The sequence below is a fragment of the Camelina sativa genome, chromosome 18 (genome assembly GCF_000633955.1).
Source record: "Camelina sativa cultivar DH55 chromosome 18, Cs, whole genome shotgun sequence".
Taxonomy (NCBI): Eukaryota; Viridiplantae; Streptophyta; class Magnoliopsida; order Brassicales; family Brassicaceae; genus Camelina; species Camelina sativa.
Genome location: NC_025702.1, coordinates 820,410 through 845,159, shown reverse-complemented (window position 1 = coordinate 845,159; position 24,750 = coordinate 820,410). Strand labels below are relative to the sequence as shown.

General features: G+C 42.2%; 1 protein-coding gene across 1 annotated transcript; it reads left to right on the top strand.

Annotated features, from left to right (window-relative positions):
- Positions 16,897–21,349, top strand: LOC104763026. The gene is made up of 6 exons (XM_010486447.1): positions 16,897–17,129; positions 17,421–17,483; positions 17,639–17,884; positions 18,176–19,789; positions 20,075–20,137; positions 20,230–21,349. Exons 1-6 carry the CDS (start codon positions 16,897–16,899, stop codon positions 21,347–21,349), a joined length of 3,339 nt encoding a protein of 1,112 aa, XP_010484749.1.

The following is a 24,750-nucleotide window of genomic DNA, read 5'->3' as shown; positions in this document are numbered from 1 at the left end:
ACACATTAGCTATGGCAGTAATGAGACTTGTATTTCTGTCAGTCATAAATACTATTTCAGAAGAATCCCCAACAACGGTTTTCAACATCTCCAAAAACCAATTCCAACTTGCATCATTCTCACCATCAAGAACACCAAACGCCAAGGGATAATGGTGACGGTTAGGATCTTGAGCCGACGCAAAAACAAGAACACCCTTATATCTGTTCTTTAGAAAAGTTGCATCCATAGTTAAAACTTTCCTCATGACTTTAAATCCTTCAATGCTAGCTCCCAAAGCTATGAACAAGTACATGAATTTATTATTCTCATTGCAATGCACATATGATCTTGTACCATGATTAACCTTCTCTAACATGTGCAGATAACATCGCAGCATCTTGTAGCTTTCTTCTGGGCTACCTTTCAAATCAGTAACAGCTTGATTTTTCCCTCTCAACGCCGTGGAATATGATATATCAACACCTAATTTTGTCTTGACAAGATCCATGATAATTTTCGGAGGTGGAGTTTCCATTTGCCCTGGATAATCACCATGTAAAAGAGAAGCAACTAATTTTGGAGTGCCTTGTCTCTTACTGTTGCTTGAACTTTGACTAGCCCGAGAGCATGTATGCATCTTGTTGTGCCTTCTAATCGAGAAAATATCTGTATCTCGAATCCTACCACCTCGTAAACCCCAGTTACATCCTTCTTTAGGACATTTGACCACATAACGCACCTTGTCCGACTTTACTATTTCAAAACTAAAACAGTTAGCGAATGAAGCTCTATCCACCACATCTTGCAATGCCTTCTTGTTTGGAAATTCTTGAAGTTTAGTCTGATCCAAACCGTCATCCCATGGTTCAATATACTTACACGGTTCTACAACAGGGCGTGGCTCAGTATATTCATCACCTTCATCACGTGATTCAGCTTCACCCTCTTTATTAGAATCACCCTCTACAGCCTTTTCTTTGCCTACGTAGACAACAATGGCGTTAGGTCCGATTTCACCATCCTTCGCATGTTGGTTTTCAAAGTTCATACCGACAGAACTTTGGTCCACTATGGGCATTGTGGGCACTGTGGGCGCTATGGGAACTTGCTCAGGCTGAGGCTCAGAAGGGATGACATTCACAAACAACATACATCTTCGCTTCTCATAATTAACAGAGTCTAGATAAACATTAACATCCTCATCATCATTAAGCTCACAATGCTCAACTGTTTCTACCAGTAGTGGCTTGTAGCTCAGCTGCAACTGAACGTTACTTTCAACAAACCCAATCTTCCTTTGTATCCTTGCTTTTAACATCAACAATGTTATATTCCTCTTGAACATTATACTATACATGCGTCCTTCAAATTTAAAATGTAGGCTGACGTTCTCGCATATTGTATCCTGCCAAACCAACCAATATAAAAAAATCATAATTAGTACTACTACTAGTTTTACTAGTTTTACTAAATATACCAGTATTACCAGTTTCACCACATTCTCTCTCTCCTATCAAAATCGAATCGAATGGTAAACGAGTTCTAATCTCCTTAATTCACTGAAATCGAAAGCGAAATCTATTTCTTATCTAATAGATAGCTCAATCGACCCATAAACCTTTGTAAAACACCCAATGTGCTAAGCTTTCTTGGATCTAAATCCAATTGAATTTCTGAATTTACAAATCAAAAAGAAATTCAACCAAAAGCTACTCTAATGAGAAGTAACGCACCTGCATTTTGAAGAACAACTTGATTCAACTCGAGTTGGTGAAGAACGACAGCAGTAGGAGCTCCGACGACGGAAGAATCGCCGGCGGCTGGATTGAGAGGTCGTCGGGTTTCTCTCGGGTCGAAAGAAGCTGGATTTTTGTTTTTTTATTTAAAAAATTTAATCTAATTCAGTAAAACAAAAAGGGTAAAATTGTCTCACCACCTAATATTCAAAAAGGTGGGAGTATGACGAATAGAGAGGGAGATAGAAGATTTGTCAAATTTTTTTAGGGACTTTGAGACGATTTCTCAGTTTAGCCATAACTGACAATTTATAAATAAAGGTATATATGGACAAACTTTTTCAAAAACGTCTTTTATTTCCAATTTTCCCAACTTTTATTAATTAATAGTAGAAAATTGTAAGATTTAAAAATCATTAGATGAGAATTTAAAATTTTAATAAATTACCATTGGTTAATAGCTATAGTTAAGAAATATGCTATTATAAATAAATAATACGTTTTAACTAAATATTAAGTTTTTTTTGTTAATTTATGTAAAAATCCTAAAACATCGTTCTTTGTGATACTAAAAGAGTATACATACTAATAACAAAGTTGCAATTTGTATTGTGAAAGCTTTATAAATGGTTTGTTGTGACATGCATCAAGTTTTTTGATTAGATGATCGTGAACTAGAGAGAATATAATATATATTTTGTGTTCTTTTCAAAAAACTTCACTACTTTTCATCAATTTTTGCTGCTAATTTAAATTGGCATGATAAAATCCAATTACAGTAAATCTGCAGAGTTTGCGACAAATGACACAAGTTGGAATTGTATCAACCTTTTTATCTGCAGAGTTTGCGACAAATGACACAAGTTTGCGATAAATGCATCTCAATTGCTCAATTGCTCGCCGTCTTCTTCGTATTCCTCGCCATGATACCATCGTCCGACTGTGCTGGAGCGTTTAATCAATCATGCTCGATTTCTTCTTCTTCGTCGCCGTTTATACTATGGTCCACCAAAGCTGATGATCCCAGCCGTGGCTCTCTCGACCAATTGCAGCAATTCCGACGATTAAAATATTAAAAGTTGGGATTCTAGGATCCAGTGACCCCTCTCGCTTATGGCTATGTGAGATTACTGGCTGAAAATGCCACACCCAAATCCATGGATTCGTCACTTGTTCGGTGTAATCCGTCATGGCCAAAAAAGCCGCCATTGATGTTAGATCGGCGAATTGAGGAAGTACGGCGGAGCAAAGGATGTGTGCAAACTGAAAGTATGGGTCTGTTGCAACTCAAATCTTATCTCAACTCTCTTATTAGTCCCAAAGATCATAAAGAAAACACTCTGAAATCGTGGAAGGGTGAAAGCTGAGCCTACACATCCTTTGACAAATTGCTATTTTACTTTTGTTTTTTTCTCTCCTATTCTTTATGTATTTCATTGTTATCCTATCTCTGTACAGAGAAATCATCATCAGCTAACTACGCTTGCAAATCAATCCCGAAACGTAAGCTTGTGTGCCGTGAAGTCTACGAAGACGTGTGGCCTGAGATTCAGGTCATGCATCATCTCTGTGAGCATCCTAATGTAGTACCCATCAAGGGTAGTTATGAAGACTCGGTTTTTGTTGACATTGTTATGGAAGTTTGTGAAGGTGGTAACTAAGCTTTTTTTTATCGGATGGTTTCTAAAGGGTATTTTAGTGAGCTAAGGCTGCTACGTTGATCAAGAATATTCTTGGTGTTGTTGAGGCTTGTCTTTCTCTTGGTATAATGCATAGAGATCTCAAGCCTGAGAATTTTTGTTTGATATATAGTCCTAAATCCTAATGATGATGTTAAGTTTAAAGGCTACAGATTTTGGTTTGTCTGTCTTCTTCAAGCCAGGTTCATTGTTGATTTTGACCCCTATATATTTTTAGTATTTTATGGGTTGTATATTGTTTTGGCAAATATTGTAATTTATCTTTCATTGAATCAAGTTTAATTGGTTTACTTGTTACTAACTACCAAACCTTGTTTTGCTTAGTTAGGATTTACTTGTCACTTACTACTACAGTTTTGTTGCAGATACCATTTCTCGATGATGATCCATGGTAGCAGTATCCTAAGAGAGAAGATTTTATCTGTTTTTTAATCTGTTTTTTTCATCGTTTGTTGGTGTTGAGTTTCGCCGGATATAGGCCAGAGGACAAAAGCCCATTAGTCGGCAATTAATGGGGATTTCGAGATCGGCCCGCAAAAAGCTCAGTAAACACAAGACGGTTGAGGAGGATTCCGATTTAAGCGAAGAGGGGGAGTTCGCAGTGGAGGAGATCTCGGGGAGATAGGACGAGATCGGAGGAGAAGATTCAGGAGTTGTTATGTGATATTCTTTGGATGTATATATTGAGCTTCTCCCTCGAGGGAGAAGCCACAGTTCATGTAACGCAAATCAAACTTATTCAAATACAAAAATCCACTTTGTAGATCTTTATAGTTTTTACCGATTTATACCAAAAGTCCGCCCAGATCTCATTTTCTAACCAAATTAATTTAGTTGTTGTTTCTTGATCCAACAATTTGGCGCCGCCTGTGGGGACTTTAGGTCTTTCTACTCTCAAAAATCAATTACTTTAAAGGTATTTAAGCGAAATGGATCCATCTACAACCGACGTATCAGCTTCCGAATCTAGCCACGAACATACCAGCGTCGTCACGCCGCCGGCGATCCTTCTGGAACAAACAGTCGCTCCCCCTCGAGGTGAGCATACCAGATTCCACTCTGATCGAGAGACCCGGAATTCGGCCAGATCTGGGACGAATCCGCTTCCTAGCGACACCCAGACGCCGACCCAGGATTCTCGGATCAGTCGGATCTCGACCACCACAGATTCATTCCGGCTCAGGATCCTGGCTTCCCAAACCGCGATCCCGCCGGGAAACAGAAACCAATCTCGGGTGTGGATTCGCTCTGAGAACAACATAACGAGTTGGCCCGGGCAACATCCAACGCCCCTACCATCTTTAGGGGCTCCCAGCGTGACTGATCTGTCGGAGATACGAGGGATGCTCGCCGTTTTGATCGACAAGACTCAAAACCAGGAAGCGACGAATCGAGCTCTCATGAGACGGATCGAGCGACATGAGCAAGAGCTCGCCCTCCGTGGAAGCCGCAAAGTCCGGTGATGTTCATATATTTCACCCTGTTTTCCCTTAATATATTCACATATTTTGCATCTTTTGCTATCCATTTTGACCATTATTGCATAGCTTTAGTACTGTTCTTGCATTAGAGTTTAGTTGCATTGCATTTGCATCTTTTCATGCATAAACAGGTGATTTTGGAGCTTAAGGAGCATGGAAGCAATGATGAGGAGAAGTGAAGCAATCATGAGGAGAAAGCAAGAGAGCTAAGGCTGAAGAACCAAGGTCCGGAGTCCAACTCGACCCTCCACTCGACCAGACACTCGACCGTGTGCTGAGAGGGACCCGACCGAGTGGGAAGAGCACAAGAGGAGCCAACTCGACCGGTCACTCGACCGAGCACCAGGTCGAGTTGGTCGAGCCGCCTGGCTATTTTGTCTTTTAGCGTTTTTAGGGCTTCCACTACATTTTCTATATAAGGGCTTGTACCTGCAGCCACCAAAAGAGTCCAGCTTTTTAGAGAGTCAAAAACCTAGTTTTTACCTTTTTTAGAATTATTCCTTTTGCACTTTTATTTTCTTAGATCTTGTACTTCTTTTAAAAGGAGAAAAAGACTAAATTCTTCAATATTGTTGGTTTCATAACTTTTTTAATATTGAGAATTTGAGTTTGGTTCTTTCTTCAATATTGTAGATCTTTGATTTATCTTTCTAATGATGCAAGTTTCAGTATTTTCTGGGTTTATGACTTTGTTGTTCATCATGTGTTCTTGTGAGTAGTTGCTTAGGATCTTGGGGATGGGTTAGGCTGGATTGTGTTTGAGGTTTGTTTGATTTGGTCAAGCTTGATTGTTGTAGATCTCTTCTAGGCTAGATGTTCTTAATGCTGATCCTATATCTGAGAGGGTAGGATCTGATTTCAAGCCTCTTAGCATCACACCAATGTCTAAGGAGCATAGATAAGGCTAGATCTAGAGACTATCATTAGGCTTGCTAAGAGATTAGAAGTCTTGTTTGATTTTTGACATATTGCTTAATGCCTGCTTGTGTAGATTCTTTACTTTGTGAGAACAAGTCTAGAGATGCATGAGTTTGATTGTTTCTTGCCATGAGAGTGGATTAAACATGTCTTAGAAATATATGTCTAGAGATTAGCTCAAGTTGTTTGAGATTTGTTGACCAAGTTAGATGACCTCAATCATAGTCCAGCCCATGAATCCCTCCTCAAGACCTTCCTTGTTTATTGATTTCTTAGCTTAAATCCTGTTGTTTGATCGTTGTTTGATTCGTTTTGGTATTGCTCTGTTTTTCTTGTGTTGCTCTGTTTTGCGTATTTGTCCAGCTCGACCCTGCACTCGATCAGCACTCGATCGAGTGCTTGCTCGAGTTCCAACCCAGAACTTGTGTTTATGATTTGTGTTTGTCCTGTTTCACCCTAGTTGCATTTCTGTTGCATTCATTTAGTATCATGTTCATTACTTACCTTGCATTAGTTCAATACTTGCATTTCCATAGTTTCTATTTCTGTTTGTCATAATCACTCTGTTCCATTTGCATTTAGCTCCTAGTTCTTGTAGTTTTACTTTCTGCACTTTCCATTTCATAATAGGATTGTTAGTGACAAACAACCTTTACATCTGGCTTGACTTAGACTCATATGCACATCTTAATTGTTCACAAACACTCAGATTGGATTGACACCTCTTATACTACAATTGCATAAGGGGAATTGAAACACCCTGACATCCATTCATTCATAAGTCATCATTCTATTCATCATTCACCACACCACAAAAATAGTCAGTTTCAATTTGGCGTCGTTGCCCATTTGAGTGTGTTTTTGTGACAATTAGGATCAAAAGAAGTCTAAGATTAAGTTCGTTTATCCACTTGTTCACTACTGATCTCGTTTCTTCTACTGCTTGTCTGTGATTGAGTTTCAGGTACCAGCTCGACCACCAACTCGACCACCACTCGACCGAGTGCGTGATCGAGTACTTGATCGAGTCAGAAGCCGGATTCAAATAGACTTCACATCTCAGTCTACTCGACCTTCAACTCATGCCAGTGCTCGACCGAGTGTCCGTTCGAGTCTGTAACCATGTTTCAAAGCAGTCAGTTCCATTATGCACCCATGCACCATCAACAAGGTTTCCAGACTCAATGGTGTCACCCTCCAACGTTTCAGACATACCAAGCCCAAGAACCTGACTTAAGAGCTATGCTGCAACAACTATTGCTTGGGCAAGCCAATAAGCAGATTGAGGAAGCAAGGCAGTTTGAAGAGTTGACCCAGAAGTTGAATTCTTATTCTAATGACCTGAGTAACAAGCTTGAAAGTCTGACCTCTACATTCCAGTACATGGAGAGCTCCATTGCTTCTACTTCAACTCCTAAGCCCCACCAATTTCCTGAACAAGCTAGTCAAAACCAAAGGGAGTTCACTGTTAACGCCATCCATCTCCATGAGGAAAATGTCATTGAGGACAGTGCGATTCAAGGTGGGGAGGATTCGTCACTAATTGAAGCCCAGAGTGAAGGTTTTACTGAGCAGACTGAAGCAGAAGAACAACTCGACCAGGTGCTCGACCACACACACGGCCGAGTACCTGATCGAGTGGTCGATCGAGTTGAAGACACAGAAGCTGTCAAGCCTGCTAAGTACATTCCTCCTGCTTACAAGCCACCTCTACCATTCCCAGGACGTTTCAAGGCACAAAAGATAAGGGAACTGAGGGAGATCATTGAGCAAAAGGAAAAGATGGCTTTACAACAAGCGGAAGAGAAAGCTTTGAAGGAAGAAGCTGTGATTGAGAAGAAGGAAGTGATGGCCATACAAGAGGTCATCATTGCTTACCAAGAAGAAGAGAGAGGACCTGCCTTGGAACAGTATGCTCCATATCCTCTCTATCAAGATTTTTTGCTTGAGATGTCAAAGAAGAAGGCTCATGATCAAGACATGAGGGATTTGAAAAAGATTGGGAAAGCTGTTATCCCAACAAAGCTTAAGGATCCAGACTCATTCAACCTACCCTGCTCCATCAGCTACATGCATTTCAACAAGTGCCTTTGTGATTTAGGGGCTTCAGTGAGTTTGATGCCATACTCAGTGGCTGAGAAGTTAGGTTATGAAGATTTCAAGGCAAGCAACTTCTATATCACTCTAGCAGATGGGTCCAAGAGGGATGTGGTTGGAGTGATCGAGAGCTTCCCAGTCAAGATAGGAGAAGCAAGGATCCCAACTGATTTTGCAATCATGAGCATGGAACATGAGCCTGAAGACCCTCTTATCTTGGGAAGGCCATTCTTAGCCACAGCTGGGGCTGTAATTGATGTGAAGATGGGGACTATTAAGCTCCACCTGACTGAAGACTTCACTATGAAATTTTACATTAACAACCCTACTAATCTGCCTTCCATCAATGATCCACCTTACATTATCAAAAGAAACGAGGATCATGAGGTCTCAAGTAAAGAAACACCTTCAAGTGCTAAGCTATCCTTTCAAGAAGAATCAGTGGAGAGGCTTAAGAATTCTCTTCAAGAACTGACTAATTTGGTGAAGGAACTCCAAGTTAAGCTGAACAAGAGGTCTTTGAAGAAGGCAAGACTAAGACTCAAGCTTAAGAAGAAACAAAGTTCAAGTGTTAAGGAAGTAGTGATCAAGAAGGAACACCAAGGTTACCAAGTCGAACCAGGGGGGATTTCATCACCTCCTTGGTATCTAAACAAAGCCTAAGAAGGCAATCAAAAGTCAAGCTTAGTGACTCTAAACAAGCTCACTAGGGAGGAAGTCCCTAAGGTATCCATGTACATATTGTTTAAGGTTTTTGGTATTTTGATTTTAGTTTTGGTATTTTCATGATCAGGGAAGCAAGGGAGGCCAGATAGAAGAAGAAAAGGAGACTCGCGGTCCAGCTCGACCCCCCCACTCGAGCACGTACTCGACCGAGTCCCGGTCGATTCCCATCGTCGAGCTGCCCCAATCTCCACCTCCAAGTCACCAACAAGACCCCAACTACTCCTATGACAGCATGCAGATGGATGTGGACAACTACTTCCACAATCCCTAAGGTACCACTATCACCTTCACTTGTAGATATCATTGCATTTGACATTGTGTTTTGTTTTTTGTTTTTCATCTTGAATCCTCAATCAAATTTCTTTCACACAGGGACTGTGTGATTTAAGTTTGGGGGAGGGTTTGAGATAGCATTTGACATTGTGTTTTGTGATTCTTATTTCAAATTTTTAGCATCATCATGTTAATACTTGCATAGCATCTAAGGCATAGAAAAACCCTAAAAATTTGAAATTTTTTGCAAAAATCTTTATAAAAAAAGAGTGTTCATGTAGTTTGCACTGCACATTAGGATCTTGTTTAGCATGTTTCATGTAGGATTGTATAGTATTTGCATTAGGGATCTATGATGAGTATTCCCTTGTTAGCTTGTTTATTCACTAGACTAGGATCAATGCCCAAGTTAATAGTACTTTGATGCTAGTTGAGTGGTTAGAAGCATAAGATTGAACCAAGCCTTGAATTCCTGCATTGCATTTGGTCTAAATTGAAGCATGTTGTGATTTGATGCCATTTCCTACTTATAAGAACTTAATATTGACTGTTAAATATCAATGTGTGCATTGCTTTAAACTCATGGATACCATATACATATTTGGATCATCTTTCTCCTTTTTACCACTCTTGTTGATCCAAGTAGCTGATTGAATCATTAAAATCAGTTTCCAATACCCTTAACCAACTCTTCTTTCAAGCCATGCTTATTCTTGAGTGTGTGAGGCCTTTTTGGGATTGAGCTTAGTAGAAAGTGTTAGGTTTGAACTGACAAGAATAATGCCTTGTGTAGTTCTAGTTTGCATTTTCTAAACTAGATAGGACTAGGTGATTTCATTATTGGGTTTGGGATTTGGGTTGAAAAAGAAAGAAAAGAAAAGAGGAGAAGAGAAAGAAAAGGTTAGAGTCTTTAGGAGGGGAATGTTTTTAAGTAAAATCAAAGTCTAGTGAAAGAATGGGAAGTATGATATTGTTTAAAGATGGTTTCAGTTAAAGAAAAGAAAGAAAAGAAAAGTCTAGCAAAATGCTTATATGTCTTAAGAATAAGAAGAAAATAGAACCATAGCAAATAAGTAAGAATCTCCCATTCCACTAGAAAGATCAAATAAGAAACATCTCCTAAGACTTTAAAATCAAAAGAGAAAAGGGTGAAAGAGAAGAGAAGAAGTTAAAGGGTAGCACTAGGATCAATTGGGTTTAGATTGATAGGATAAACACTTTGGGTGCCTTTGGGTAGACAAGGTTTTGTTCTTGTATGTGTCTAAGTGTTCTTACCTTTAGCATTCTTCTAAAGCTCAATCTATTTTTATGAGAGAACCTTGATATTGATAAGCCCCACTCTAAAGAGAGACCATCATTGTCTCTAAACCTTTTACTACCAAGCCAAATGAGTTTAAGCATTGCATATAATTGATTCATGTTCTTGATTAATGAATGTTAAAGGAAATGGTTGATTTGAATGCATGTGGACATCTAAGGCTCAAATCAGTAAAGGTTGTGATATGCTTGTCTAAAATCTTTAAGTACAGCTCATTCAACTTGCATCATAGTACTAGTAACTTGGACATTGATTCTAGATGGTCTATTTGCAAGCTTTAGGAGCTGAGATCCCACTTTCAAACCTCACCTACCTTCTTATGTCTTGTTCATTTGCTTGAGGGCAAGCAAAGACTAAGTTTGGGGGTGTTGATGTTCATATATTTTACCCTGTTTTCCTTAAATATATTCACATCTTTTGCATCTTTTGCTATCCATTTTGACCATTATTGCATAGCTTTAGGACTGTTCTTGCATTAGAGTTTAGTTGCATTGCATTTGCATCTTTTCATGCATAAACAGGTGATTTTGGAGCTTAAGGAGCATGGAAGCAATGCTGAGGAGAAGTGAAGCAATCATGAGGAGAAAGCAAGAGAGCTAAGGCTGAAGAACCAAGGTCCGGAGTCCAACTCGACTGCCCACTCGACCAGACACTCGACCGTGTGCTGAGAGGGACTCGACCGAGTGGGAGGAGCACAAGAGGAGCCAACTCGACCGGTCACTCGACCGAGCACCAGGTCGAGTTGGTCGAGCCGCCTGGCTATTTTGTCTTTTAGCGTTTTTAGGGCTTCCACTACATTTTCTATATAAGGGCTTGTACCTGCAGCCACCAAGAGAGTCCAGCTTTTTAGAGAGTCTAAAACCTAGTTTTTACCTTTTTTAGATTTATTCCTTTTGCACTTTCTTTTATTTTTAGATTTTGTACTTGTTTAAGAAAGAAAGACTAGATTCTTGTATTTTGTTGGTTACATAACTTTCAAGATATTAAGATTTCAAGTTTCATTTCTTCATCAATATTGTAGATCTCTGTTTCATCTTTCTAATAATGCAAGTTTCAATATTTTCTGGGTTTTTGACTTATTTCACCATGTGTTCTTGTGAGTAGTTTGCTTAGGACCTTGAGGATGGGTTAGGCTGGGTTGATCTTGTGGTTTATTTGATTTGGTCAAGCTTGATTGTTGTAGATCTCTTCTAGGCTAGATGTTCTTAATGCTGATCCTATATCTGAGAAGGTAGGGTTTGATTTCAAGCATCTTAGCATCACACCAATGTTTAAGGAGCATAGATAAGGCTAGATCTAGAGCTTACCATTAGGCTTGCTAAGAGATTAGAAGTCTTGTTTGGTTTGAGATGTATTGCTTAATGCCTGCTTGTGTAGATTCTTTACTTTGTGAGAACAAGTCTAGAAATGCATAGGTTTGATTGTTTCTTGCCATGAGAGTGGATTAAACATGTCTTAGAATAGTATGTCTAGAGATTAGCTCAAAGTTTGCTTGAGATTTGTTGACCAAGTTAGATAACCACAATGATTAGTTCAGCCCATGAATCCCTCCTCAAGGCCTTCTTTGTTTATTAATATCTTAGTCTAAATATCATTGCTTGCTTGTTGTTTGATTCGTTTTTGCATTGCTCTGTTTTTATTGTGTTGCTCTGTTTTCACGTTTAGTCTAGCTCGACCCTGTACTCGACCTACACTCGGTCGAGTGCTTGCTCGAGTTCGTCCCCAGAACTTGTGTTTATGATTTGTGATTGTCCTGTTTAATTCCTGTTTTATTTCTGTTGCATTCATTTAGCTTTCTGTTCATTACTTATCTTGCATTAGTTCTTCATCAACATAGTTTCTATTTCTGTTCTTGCTATTATAATCACTCTGTTCCATTTGCATTTAGCTCCTAGTTCTTGTAGTTTTACTTTCTGCACTTTCCATTTCATAATAGGATTGTTAGTGACAAACAACCTTTACATCTGGCTTGACTTAGACTCATATGCACATCTTAATTGTTCACAAACACTCAGATTGGATTGACACCTCTTATACTACAGTTGCATAAGGGGAATTGAAACACCCTAACATCCATTCATTCATAAGTCATCATTCTATTCATCATTCACCACACCACAAAAATAGTCAGTTTCATCCGGCGAGAAACCACGCACCCTTCGGAAACAATCTCAATTGACTTCGCGGAAAGAGCGCTGCCTCGAACCCGCCTCGACTTTGAGACAGTCCACGTCACCCCACCTGGGCTCAGAACATTACCTGTGTTCACGACCTCGGAAAATCTACGAGCTCCGAGCTTAACGACCTTCCCCGAGCCAGCGAGCTCACGACCTTCTGACCAGCCTTCGGTCGGGAATGTCGGATCGATGGCACCCGATGTCAACAATTCAGACGCTCCAGTTAATCCCCCAACAAGGGCAAACCCAAGTTCGACCGAGGAATTCGTGGACGGAATGCCTCGCCACGCGGCGGTCGGCAACTTCGGCACCTTCGGCCCCCCGAGGAACGACGCAGTCAGCGCCCAATTCCTCGCTGAATACATGAATAAAGCAAGTGCCAAGATGGCCCAAATCCGTTCAAGGGTCCACCTGGCCACAAGCGCTGCGCCGGACATCGATCGCGTGATCGCAGAAACGAGGCGCACCCCATTCACCGATCGAATTGCGAAAGTTCTCCTTCGAGACGTAGGTAAACTACGACTCCCCGAGTATGCGGGCACGTCTGACCCAGGAGCACACCTCCGGGCTTTCAGATTGGCAATAACAAAGGCCTACCTCACCGATGATGAATGTGAGGCTGGCTACTGTCGATACTTTGCCGAAAACCTGGTGGGACCGGCACTGGAGTGGTTCGCGTCTTTGGAATCTTATTCCATCGATTCCTTCGACCAACTCGCCGCTGTTTTCTTGAAGCAGTACTCAATCTTCTTCCAAGCCAAGGTGATCGAATCCGACCTATGGCTTTTGGTGCAAGGGAAGGACGAGCCGCTTCGCGAATACATAACCCGCTTTAAGGAAGTCAAGGCCAGGATATCAAACTTGAACGACGAAGTCACCCTAGCGGCCCTTCGACATGGCTTATGGTACATGTCAAAATTTTGGGAGGAGCTCACTGTCCGGCAACCTCCCTCGCTTAACGACGCTCTTCATAGGTCAATAAACTTTGCTAGAGCCAAAGAGGAGCGAGCTGCTGCCGAGCTCCATAATTCAGCAAAAAGTCCCTTCAACCCCTCTAAGAAACCCTTCCGGAGAGACCCGCTCGAATCCGGACTCCATGCCTTTGCGGTGGACTTTTCTTCCAGACGCAAAGTTTTACAAGTATCACAAAATACGGGGTAACTCGACCGAGGAGTGCAGAACCGTAGGATGCCTCCTCGCAAGAAAACACGAAGCAGGAGAGCTCGGTGAAATCGACCTCGAAAAGGAGGGAGAAAAAGCCAGGGAAGCAAACGCCAACGCCAAAGACGTTGTTGCTAAGCGAGAAAGAGCTGATGAGGCTGAGGGATCATCACCCCCTCCAGCCCCGAACAAACGTATCGAACTTGTTTTCCAAGGCCTCACCCTTTGTCGCACTGCCGACCTCACATATCCCAATGTTTCGGGAATCTTGACAAGAGCCACCGGGTCGATTATATCACAAGAGGATCCGCCCTGTGCCGTAGCTCTGTCAATTTGATCAAAGCGTACCAACGCAGGGTCGAGAGTTACCACCGGGAAAGAAAACCACGCTCTAAGCCCGACTACGAAATTACTTTCTAGGAGAGCGAAACCGCTGATCTGGACAAGCCACACGACGATGCTCTGATCGTCAGGCTAGACGTCGGAGGATGCGAGTTGTCTACGACGCCTTTAAACGAATGGGATATCCGGATTCCGAACTTAAAGGGGGCAAAACCCCGCTCACGGGATTTGCCAGAGATACAACTCTGGCCAAGGGCACAGCCCAGTTAATTGTAGTAGCCAAAGGGGAACAACATTTAGTCAACTTTGTAGTCGTCGACAGCCCCGCTCCTTTCAACGCCATTCTCGGCAGACCGTGGCTCTACGGGATGAAGACCGTCCCGTCCACTTACCATTAATGCGTGAAGTTCCCAACCTGGGGCGGAATCGCGACTATCTACGGAAGCCAACGTGCCTCCAGACAATGTTATAGGGGCGGGTACGACTTAATTAAAAAGTCCAATCAATAGCAATTAATGATCAATGACGAGCTTCAAGCTCGTCACCTGCTGTCCATTGACGACCAAGGTCGACCAAATTTCTATCATGGAAGGCCACCCCGACTGATGTGTCGGAATTGGGGCCGACTTGAACGACAGTACAAGGCCCAAACTGATCCAGTTCTTGGGGCAAAATTACGCAACTTTTGCCTGGTCCTCGTCTGATATGAAGGGAATTGACATAAGTGCCACCTCGCACCAATTGAATGTCGACCCCACTTATAAACCAATAAAGCAAAAGCGCCGTAAGCTCGGTCCCGAAAGGGCCAAAGCAGTAAACGACGAGGTGGATCGATTGTTGAAAATTGGTTCCACTCGCAAGGTCCAGTACGCCGATCGACTTCAAGGATCTTAACAAGGCTTGCCCAAAGGACAATTACCCCCTCCCGCCCATCGACCGGCTGGTCGAAGCAACCGCCGGGCACGAGACCTTATCCTTTATGGACGCGTTCTCGGGTACAACCAGATCCTTATTGACCCCGCCGACCAGGAAAAAACCGCCTTCATAACTGACAGGGGTACCAACGACTGGTCAACAAAATGTTCGCCCAGCACCTCGGGAAAACTATGGAAGTCTACATTAACGATATGCTCGTCAAGTTGACGCGTGAACAGGATCACGTCTCCCAACTCAAAGAATGTTTAAAACCCTAAACCAGTACGGGATGAAACTTAACCCGACCAAGTGCACATTCGACGTTGCGTCTGGTGAATTCTTGGGATACTTGGTCACCAAGCGGGATCGAAGAAAACCCCAAGCAGATGATGTGATCATGGATGGAGCTAGGGAGGAGGAGCTTTTAGCTGAGCTTGAACCCGAGGAACTTGTAGCTGCGCTTGAACCCGAGGAGCTTGTAGCGGAGGAATCATTGCTTGTACCTGAAGGACCAATGACTAGAGCAAAATCTAAGAGGCTAAGAAATGCACTAAATGAGCTTATTCAAGAGCTTATGGCCAAAGAGAGCATGAGAACAACTATTGGGGACGATATCTATCAAGTCCAGCCCACTTTGAGCCTAATTCAAGTCCAAGAAAACCCAAAATAATCACTTTGTTTTGTGGTCAAAGAGGAGTAACGAAAATTGAGTTCAACTCACCTTGGGAAGGACACCTTGGGAAGACAAAGTTCAAGAGTTGAATCTTCTTTAAATTATCTATCTTTATTGTGTTTTAATTTCAAGAATAATAATTGGCTTTGTGACCAAGTTTTCTGTCTCTATATAAACTCATGTAATCTCATTTGAGAATCATCAACCAATTTTCTTTTTCATTTTAAGTCATCTCTTTGTTCTTTGTCTAGAACATTTCTTTGTTTCTTGGTGTGTAATATCCAAGCAACAGCCTCCTTTTGCTGGACTAGTGTGTCATATCTAGCAGTGATTGGAGTTGGGAATATCAGCAGCCTTCCGCAACTGCTGTGCGACCCCTCAATCCATCAAATCCTCCTTGTTGCACCTTGCATCTTGCGAGTTTCTATCCTTTTTAGTCCGGGTGAGTGATCCTCGAATTTTGGGCGTATCAAGTGGTATCAGAGCCACTCAACCGGTACTTGTCTGTTCATCTTCTTGGAGTGGTTAAAACAGATTTCACAAAAATCCTCTTGTCTTTCTATCTTCCTTCTTCCCTTGTTGCTTGGGAATTCCATTGAGTTGCTTGGATTTGTTCTCTTAGAACTTAGAGAGAAAGCTCTTGAGTGACCTACCAAAAAAATTGAGAGAAACACTTTTGTGAGGATTTTTTATCTGCTAACTTTTGATGTTTAAGTTTTGAGGAAACCATGGAAAGTGATGGAGAACGAGATCGGCCAGGGAATTCTGTCGCCGGGCTATCTAACTTGCAAATGAGAGCATTGAATGACACTATTACTAACCTTACGAATACAGGTCTAGAAAAACTACACCAGAGGCTCGACGAGATTCAGAACAGTCAACAAACCCGTTCTAGACCAGCAGCCAGGAGAGAACGTTCAAGGAGGACTTACCAGCCCGAAGAGGAAATTGAAGAAGAGGAGTTCCATGAAGAAGATGATCGATCAATCAACTGACCTAGACGAAGTCATAANTATCAGCAGCCTTCCGCAACTGCTGTGCGACCCCTCAATCCATCAAATCCTCCTTGTTGCACCTTGCATCTTGCGAGTTTCTATCCTTTTTAGTCCGGGTGAGTGATCCTCGAATTTTGGGCGTATCAAGTGGTATCAGAGCCACTCAACCGGTACTTGTCTGTTCATCTTCTTGGAGTGGTTAAAACAGATTTCACAAAAATCCTCTTGTCTTTCTATCTTCCTTCTTCCCTTGTTGCTTGGGAATTCCATTGAGTTGCTTGGATTTGTTCTCTTAGAACTTAGAGAGAAAGCTCTTGAGTGACCTACCAAAAAAATTGAGAGAAACACTTTTGTGAGGATTTTTTATCTGCTAACTTTTGATGTTTAAGTTTTGAGGAAACCATGGAAAGTGATGGAGAACGAGATCGGCCAGGGAATTCTGTCGCCGGGCTATCTAACTTGCAAATGAGAGCATTGAATGACACTATTACTAACCTTACGAATACAGGTCTAGAAAAACTACACCAGAGGCTCGACGAGATTCAGAACAGTCAACAAACCCGTTCTAGACCAGCAGCCAGGAGAGAACGTTCAAGGAGGACTTACCAGCCCGAAGAGGAAATTGAAGAAGAGGAGTTCCATGAAGAAGATGATCGATCAATCAACTGACCTAGACGAAGTCATAAAAACCATGATCAAGGTGATGTTAATCCTTTTGGTACAAGAAATGACAATTTAGGTGGTTTAAAACTTAAAATTCCAACCTTTGAAGGTAGAAATGATCCGGATGTTTATCTAGAATGGGAAAGGAAAATAGAGTTAGTGTTCGAATGTCAAAATTTCTCTAAACTCAAGAAGGTTAGGTTAGCAGCAACTGAGTTTGTATGCTATGCTATTAACTGATATGATCAAGTTTTGACTCACAGGAGAAGGACAGGTGGAAGACCAATAGCTTCATGGGATGAGCTCACTATCTTGATGAGGAAACGGTTTGTGCCGGCTCATTACCACAGAGATCTCCACCAAAAAATCAGACGCTTGCTTCAAGGAACCAAATANGAGAAAGCTCTTGAGTGACCTACCAAAAAAATTGAGAGAAACACTTTTGTGAGGATTTTTTATCTGCTAACTTTTGATGTTTAAGTTTTGAGGAAACCATGGAAAGTGATGGAGAACGAGATCGGCCAGGGAATTCTGTCGCCGGGCTATCTAACTTGCAAATGAGAGCATTGAATGACACTATTACTAACCTTACGAATACAGGTCTAGAAAAACTACACCAGAGGCTCGACGAGATTCAGAACAGTCAACAAACCCGTTCTAGACCAGCAGCCAGGAGAGAACGTTCAAGGAGGACTTACCAGCCCGAAGAGGAAATTGAAGAAGAGGAGTTCCATGAAGAAGATGATCGATCAATCAACTGACCTAGACGAAGTCATAAAAACCATGATCAAGGTGATGTTAATCCTTTTGGTACAAGAAATGACAATTTAGGTGGTTTAAAACTTAAAATTCCAACCTTTGAAGGTAGAAATGATCCGGATGTTTATCTAGAATGGGAAAGGAAAATAGAGTTAGTGTTCGAATGTCAAAATTTCTCTAAACTCAAGAAGGTTAGGTTAGCAGCAACTGAGTTTGTATGCTATGCTATTAACTGATATGATCAAGTTTTGACTCACAGGAGAAGGACAGGTGGAAGACCAATAGCTTCATGGGATGAGCTCACTATCTTGATGAGGAAACGGTTTGTGCCGGCTCATTACCACAGAGATCTCCACCAAAAAATCAGACGCTTGCTTCAAGGAACCAAATATGTGGAGGACTATTTCCAGGAAATGGAAAGCTTAATGATCAAGGCGGACGTAGATGAAACCTTAGAAGCTACCATGGCCAGATTCCTTGACGGCCTCAATCGAGACATTCAGGACAGAATGGAGCTTCAAGAATATGAAAGCTTGGAGGGAATGTTGCACAAGGCGATTCTAATCGAACAACAAACCAAGAGGAAGGGTTTCTCTAAACCTTCTTTTGCTCCAAAACCAAGTTATCAAGATAAAGGTAAGTCTTCAACCCCATCAAATTCAGTTTTTAAGACTAATGCTCCTACTCGTCTTAAGATAGGAAAGGCATTCGAGACCAACAATCGGGCAAGGGATATTCGGTGTTTCAAATGTCAAGGACTTGGACATTATGCCAACAAATGTCCGAATCAAAAGGTAATGATCCTCCTAGACAACGGTGAAGTGGAGTCCGAGGACGATAAAGAAAAAGAGGAAGATCTGGGACCAATCTTTGACGAAGAGGAAGAGCAATTTGAATATCCAACTCAAGGGACACTTCTGGTCACTAGGAGATCATTGAGCGTTCAACCTAAGTCCAATCACCGAGAACAAAGGGAGAATCTCTTTCACTCTAGATGTTTAGTTAAAGATAAAGTTTGTTCTTTGATCATTGACGGTGGAAGCTGTACTAACGTTGCTAGTGAAACTCTTGTTAGGAAGCTTGGACTTGAGACAAGACCTCATCCGCGACCTTTTAAACTGGAATGGTTGAATGAAATGGGCGAACAATATGTCAGAGAGCAAGTCACGGTTCCTCTTACCATCGGCCGATATGAAGATGAGATCATGTGCAATGTCCTTCCCATGGATGCAAGCCATATTCTTCTAGGACGACCTTGGCAGTTTGACATGAGGGTGATACATGATGGCTACACAAACCGGCATTCCTTTGAGCATAAAGGAAAGAAGATCATTCTGGTTCCTTTAACTCCGTTGGAGATCCATCAAGACCAGGTCCGGTTGAAAGAAAGCCGAGACAAAGAAATTAAACCAGCAAAACCTGAGGTATCTCCTAAGAACTTTAACTTCTTTGTCAAAGAGAGTCAAGTAAGGAAATCTGTGTACTCTCAACAGCCATTGCTTTTGCTTGTGTATAAAGAAACACTAATAGCATTTTCTGACCTTGCACCGGAGCTCCCGAGTTATTTGATAGATGTTTTGCAGGAATTCTCAGATATCTTTCCAGAAGAAAACCCTAACGGTTTGCCGCCAATAAGAGGTATAGAACACCAAATTGATTTCGTCCCAGGTGTGTCACTTCCAAACCGGCCGGCTTATCGAACTAATCCGTTGGAAACAAAGGAAATTCAAATGCAGATTGGAGAACTTCTTGAAAAAAGTTACATCAGGGAGAGCCTAAGCCCATGGGTTGTACATGTTCTCCTTGTGCCTAAGAAGGATGGCTCTTGGCGCATGTGTGTAGACTGCCGTGCCATCAACAATATTACGGTAAAGTATAGGCATCTAATCCCTAGTCTTGATGACATCCTAGATGAATTGCATGGTTCTTCTGTTTTCTCAAAAATAGATTTGAAAAGTGGATATCACCAAATTCGCATGAAAGAAGGTGATGAATGGAAGACTGCATTCAAAACTAAGCTAGGATTGTATGAGTGGCTTGTCATGCCTTTTGGCCTTACTAATGCACCTAGTACATTCATGCGTTTGATGAATCATATCTTGCGATCTTTTATTGGTCATTTTGTTGTTGTCTACTTTGATGACATTCTTATCTATAGCAAGAACCGTGAGGAACATAAGCTGCATTTGAAATCTGTCCTAGACGTCCTTAGGAAAGAAAGGTTATTTGCAAATCTTAAGAAGTGCTCTTTTGGAACAGATCACGTGGTTTTCTTAGGTTTTATTGTAGGTGCTGATGGTCTCAANTGAAAAGTGGATATCACCAAATTCGCATGAAAGAAGGTGATGAATGGAAAACTGCATTCAAAACTAAGCTAGGAATGTATGAGTGGCTTGTCATGCCTTTTGGCCTTACTAATGCACCTAGTACATTCATGCGTTTGATGAATCATATCTTGCGATCTTTTATTGGTCATTTTGTTGTTGTCTATTTTGATGACATTCTTATCTATAGCAAGAACCGTGAGGAACATAAGCTGCATTTGAAATCTGTCATAGACGTCCTTAGGAAAGAAAGGTTATTTGGAAATCTTGAGAAGTGCTCTTTTGGAACAGATCACGTGGTTTTCTTAGGTTTTATTGTAGGTGCTGATGGACTCAGGGTGGATGAAGAAAAGATCAAGGCCATCCGTGATTGGCCTAGCCCCAAAACTGTTGGAGAGGTAAGGAGCTTTCATGGGCTAGCTGGGTTCTACCGGAGGTTTGTTCAGAACTTCAGCACAATAGCAGCTCCACTCACAGAGGTAATCAAGAAGAATGTTGGTTTCAAGTGGGAACAAGCTCAGGAGGAGGCGTTTCAGATACTTAAAGGGAAGTTAACTCAAGCGCCTTTACTTACACTTTCGGATTTCTCCAAAACTTTTGAGATAGAATGTGATGCCTCAGGAGTGGGTATTGGTGTTGTGTTGATGCAGGAAAAGAAACCCATTGCCTACTTCAGTGAGAAATTGGGAGGAGCTACACTCAATTACCCCACTTATGACCAAGAGCTATACGCTTTGGTTAGGGCACTCCAAACATGGCAACATTATCTTTGGCCAAAGGAGTTTGTAATTCATACAGATCACCAATCCTTGAAGCACCTCAAAGGCCAGCAAAAGTTGAACAAAAGGCACGCTCGTTGGGTTGAATTCATTGAGACATTTCCCTACGTCATAAAATACAAACAAGGTAAGGAAAATGTGGTGGCTGATGCCTTGTCTAAAAGGTATGTTCTTCTTTCAGCTCTTGAGACTAAGTTGATTGGTTTTGAGTTCATGAAGCAATTGTATACAACTGACCAGAATTTTAAAGAGATTTATAGAAAATGCTCTAAAGTCGCTTACGGAAAATATTATCAGNTTAAGCTATTTCTGGTAAACTTTGTGGTCTAAGTTAGGAACTAAGCTGTTGTTTTCAACTACTTGCAATCCTCAAACTGACGGACAAACCGAAGTAGTGAATAGAACTTTGTCTACTCTTTTGTGTGCTATCATTAAAAAGAAANAGGTGGACTGATGGGACATTTTGGAGTAAAGAAGACCCACAAAGTGGTTTATGAGCATTTCTACTGGCCGAGCTTAATGAANTTTGCCTCATGTTGAGTTTGCATATAATCATTCAGTTCATACTGCTACTAAGTATTCTCCTTTCCAAATTGTCTATGGTTTCAATCCTCTAACGCCTTTGGATCTAATCCCTTTGCCTTTGAGTGAAAGAGTTCGTATGGATGGGAAAAACAAAGCTGAACTTGTTAAGCAGATTCATGAGAAAGCCCGACTCAATATTGAAGCAAAGACAAAGCAATATGAGAAGCAAGCAAAAAAAGGAAGACGTCAATTGGTGTTTAAAGAGGGAGATCTAGTGTGGATACACTTGAGAAAGGAACGTTTCCCAGCAGAAAGAGAGTCTAAGTTAATGCCACGGGTCGATGGTCCATTCAAAGTCTTGACAAAAATCAGTGACAATGCTTACAAACTCGACTTGCAAGGTAAGTACAAAGTGAGTTCAATTTTTAATGTTGCTGATTTGGCTCCATTTGTGGCAGATGATCCAGATTTGCGGTCAAATCCTTTTCAAGAGGAGGAGGATGATGTGATCATGGATGGAGCTAGGGAGGAGGAGCTTTTAGCTGAGCTTGAACCCGAGGAACTTGTAGCTGAGCTTGAATCCGAAGAGCTTGTAGCGGAGGAATCATTGTTTGTACCTGAAGGACCAATGACTAGAGCAAAAGCTAAGAGGCTAAGAAATGCACTAAATGGGCTTATTCAAGAGCTTATGGCCAAAGAGAGCATGGGAAGAAATATTGGGGATGATACCTATCAAGTTCAGCCCACTTTGAGCCTAATTCAAGTCCAAGAAAGCCCAAAATAATCACTTTGTTTTGTGGTCAAAGAGGAGTGACGAAAATTGAGTTCAACTCACCTTGGGAAGGACACCTTGGGAAGACAAAGTTCAAGAGTTGAATCTTCTTTAAATTATCTATCTTTATTGTGTTTTAGTTTCAAGAATAATAATTGGCTTTATGACTAAGTTTTCTATCTCTATATAAACTGATGTAATCTCATTTGAGAATCATCAATCAATTTTCCTTTTCATTTTATGAGTTTTTCTCTTTGTTCTTTGTCTAGAACATTTCTTTGTTTCTTGGTATGTAATATCCAAGCAACAACCTCCTTTTGCTAGACTAGTGTGTCATATCTAGCAGTGATTGGAGTTGGGAATATCAGCAGTCTTCCGCAACTGCTGTGCAACCCCTCAATCCATCAAATCTCCTTTGTTGCACCTTGCACCTTGGCGAGTTTCTATCCTTTTTAGTCCGGCTGAGTGATCCTCGAATTTTGGGCGTATCAGCAGATCACCACTTTCCTCGAAATGCCCTCCCCAAGAACTACCCGGGAAGTGCAGAGACTCACAGGGCGGATCGCAGCCCTAAATCGCTTAATTGCGCGGTCAACGGACCGCTGCCTCCCATTCTACCAAATGCTAAAAGGCAACCGGAAGTTTGAATGGGACGGCAGGTGCGAGGAAGCGTTCCAGGAATTAAAAAAATACCTTTCCGAGCCTCCCGTACTCTCAAAGCCGGCGGACGGGGAACACCTCTTCCTCTACATTGCAGTCTCCGACTCCGCGGTAAGCGGACTGCTAGTGGGAGAACACGAGGGAGGACATAAACCCGTCTACTACGTTAGCAAAACCTTGGTCGATGCCGAAACATGATACCCTGCCGTGGAAAAGCTAGCCCTGGCAGTCGTAATGTCCGCTCGAAAGCTACGACCTTATTTCCAATCGCACACAATCGTGGTAATGACGTCCCAACCTATACGCTCTATCCTCCACAGTCCTAGCCAGTCCGGCAGATTGGCCTAATGGGCAATCGAACTAAGCGACTACGGCATCGAGTACCGGCCCAGAACTTGCGCCAAGGCACAGGTCCTCGCCGATTTTGTAATCGAGCTCGCTGCCAGCACAGACCACGAGGGGAATAACCCGACGAAATGGTCGCTATACGCGTACGGAGCGTCATCTAGGCTAGGATGCGGGATCGGGATTCAACTTATCTCCCCCATCAAAGAAGTCATAGAGCAATCTTTTCGGCTCGGATTTACGGCCTCAAATAACGAAGCCGAATATGAGGCCTTAATAGCTGGCTTCCGACTCGCACAAGGCCTGGGCGTAAAAGAGCTCGCAGCGTTCAGCGACTTGCAACTCGTCACTAGCCAGTTCCATGGAAACTACGATACAAATAACGAACGGATGGACGCATATCTTCGGGTTGTTCGATCTCTCACAGAACAGTTTTCATCATCGTTTACCCGCCCCTATAAAATCCCGCGTGGAGAAAACTTAGCAGCCGACGCCCTGGCCGCCCTCGCTTCCACCCCAGACCCATTGGTTAAACGGGATAAAAGAACCCAGCATTCCCATTCCCGTTAAAGCTTAGAGCATCCAACGAGGAGAACCTCGAGCAGGTCCTCGAGCAAGATGATGAGCTCCTAGACGAGCATTTACCGGAAGATGAACACAATGCAGGATCAAAGACGGATTGGCGAATCCCTATAAGCAAATACATTTCTAATGGAACTATTCCTGAAGATCGATGGCAAGCATGGAAGCTCAAAGCACAAAGTGCGCGATATTTCCTCATCCGCGATGAGCTTTATAAGCGATGTATTGTCGGACCGTATCTTAGATGTGTTCGTGGAAACGAGGTCGAGAGTATCATGAAAGAAGCTCACCAGGGACCTTGTGGAAATCATTCCGGAGGTCGATCATTAGCCCTCAGGATTAAACGGCAAGGGTACTTCTGGCCGACCATGCTCGCAGATTGCGACACGCATGCTAAAAGTTGTGATAGATGTGAACGCCACGCTCCCATGATCAATCAACCAGCCGAGCTGATGAGTTCGGTCTCCGCTCCTTATCCCTTCATGCGATGGTCGATGGATGCCATCGGCCCACTCGAGCAGTCGGGAAGGCAACGCGTGAAGCACCTTTTGGTCGTAACCGACTATTTTACCAAGTGGATCGAGGCCGAATCCTACCAATCAATTATTGGGGAACACGTGAAAGATTTCCTCTGGAAAAACTTGGTGTGCCGTCACGGTATCCCCTACGAGATTGTAACAGACAATGGAACCAACCTGATGTCATCCGTAGTGCAAAAGTTCTGCGATGATTGGGGCATCCGCATCACCCCGTCCACACCCCGGTACCCCCAGGGGAACGGGCAGGTCGAGGCGGCCAATAAGCTAATCTTGCATGGCCGAAAACGACGGTTAGGCGCGTGGTCCTG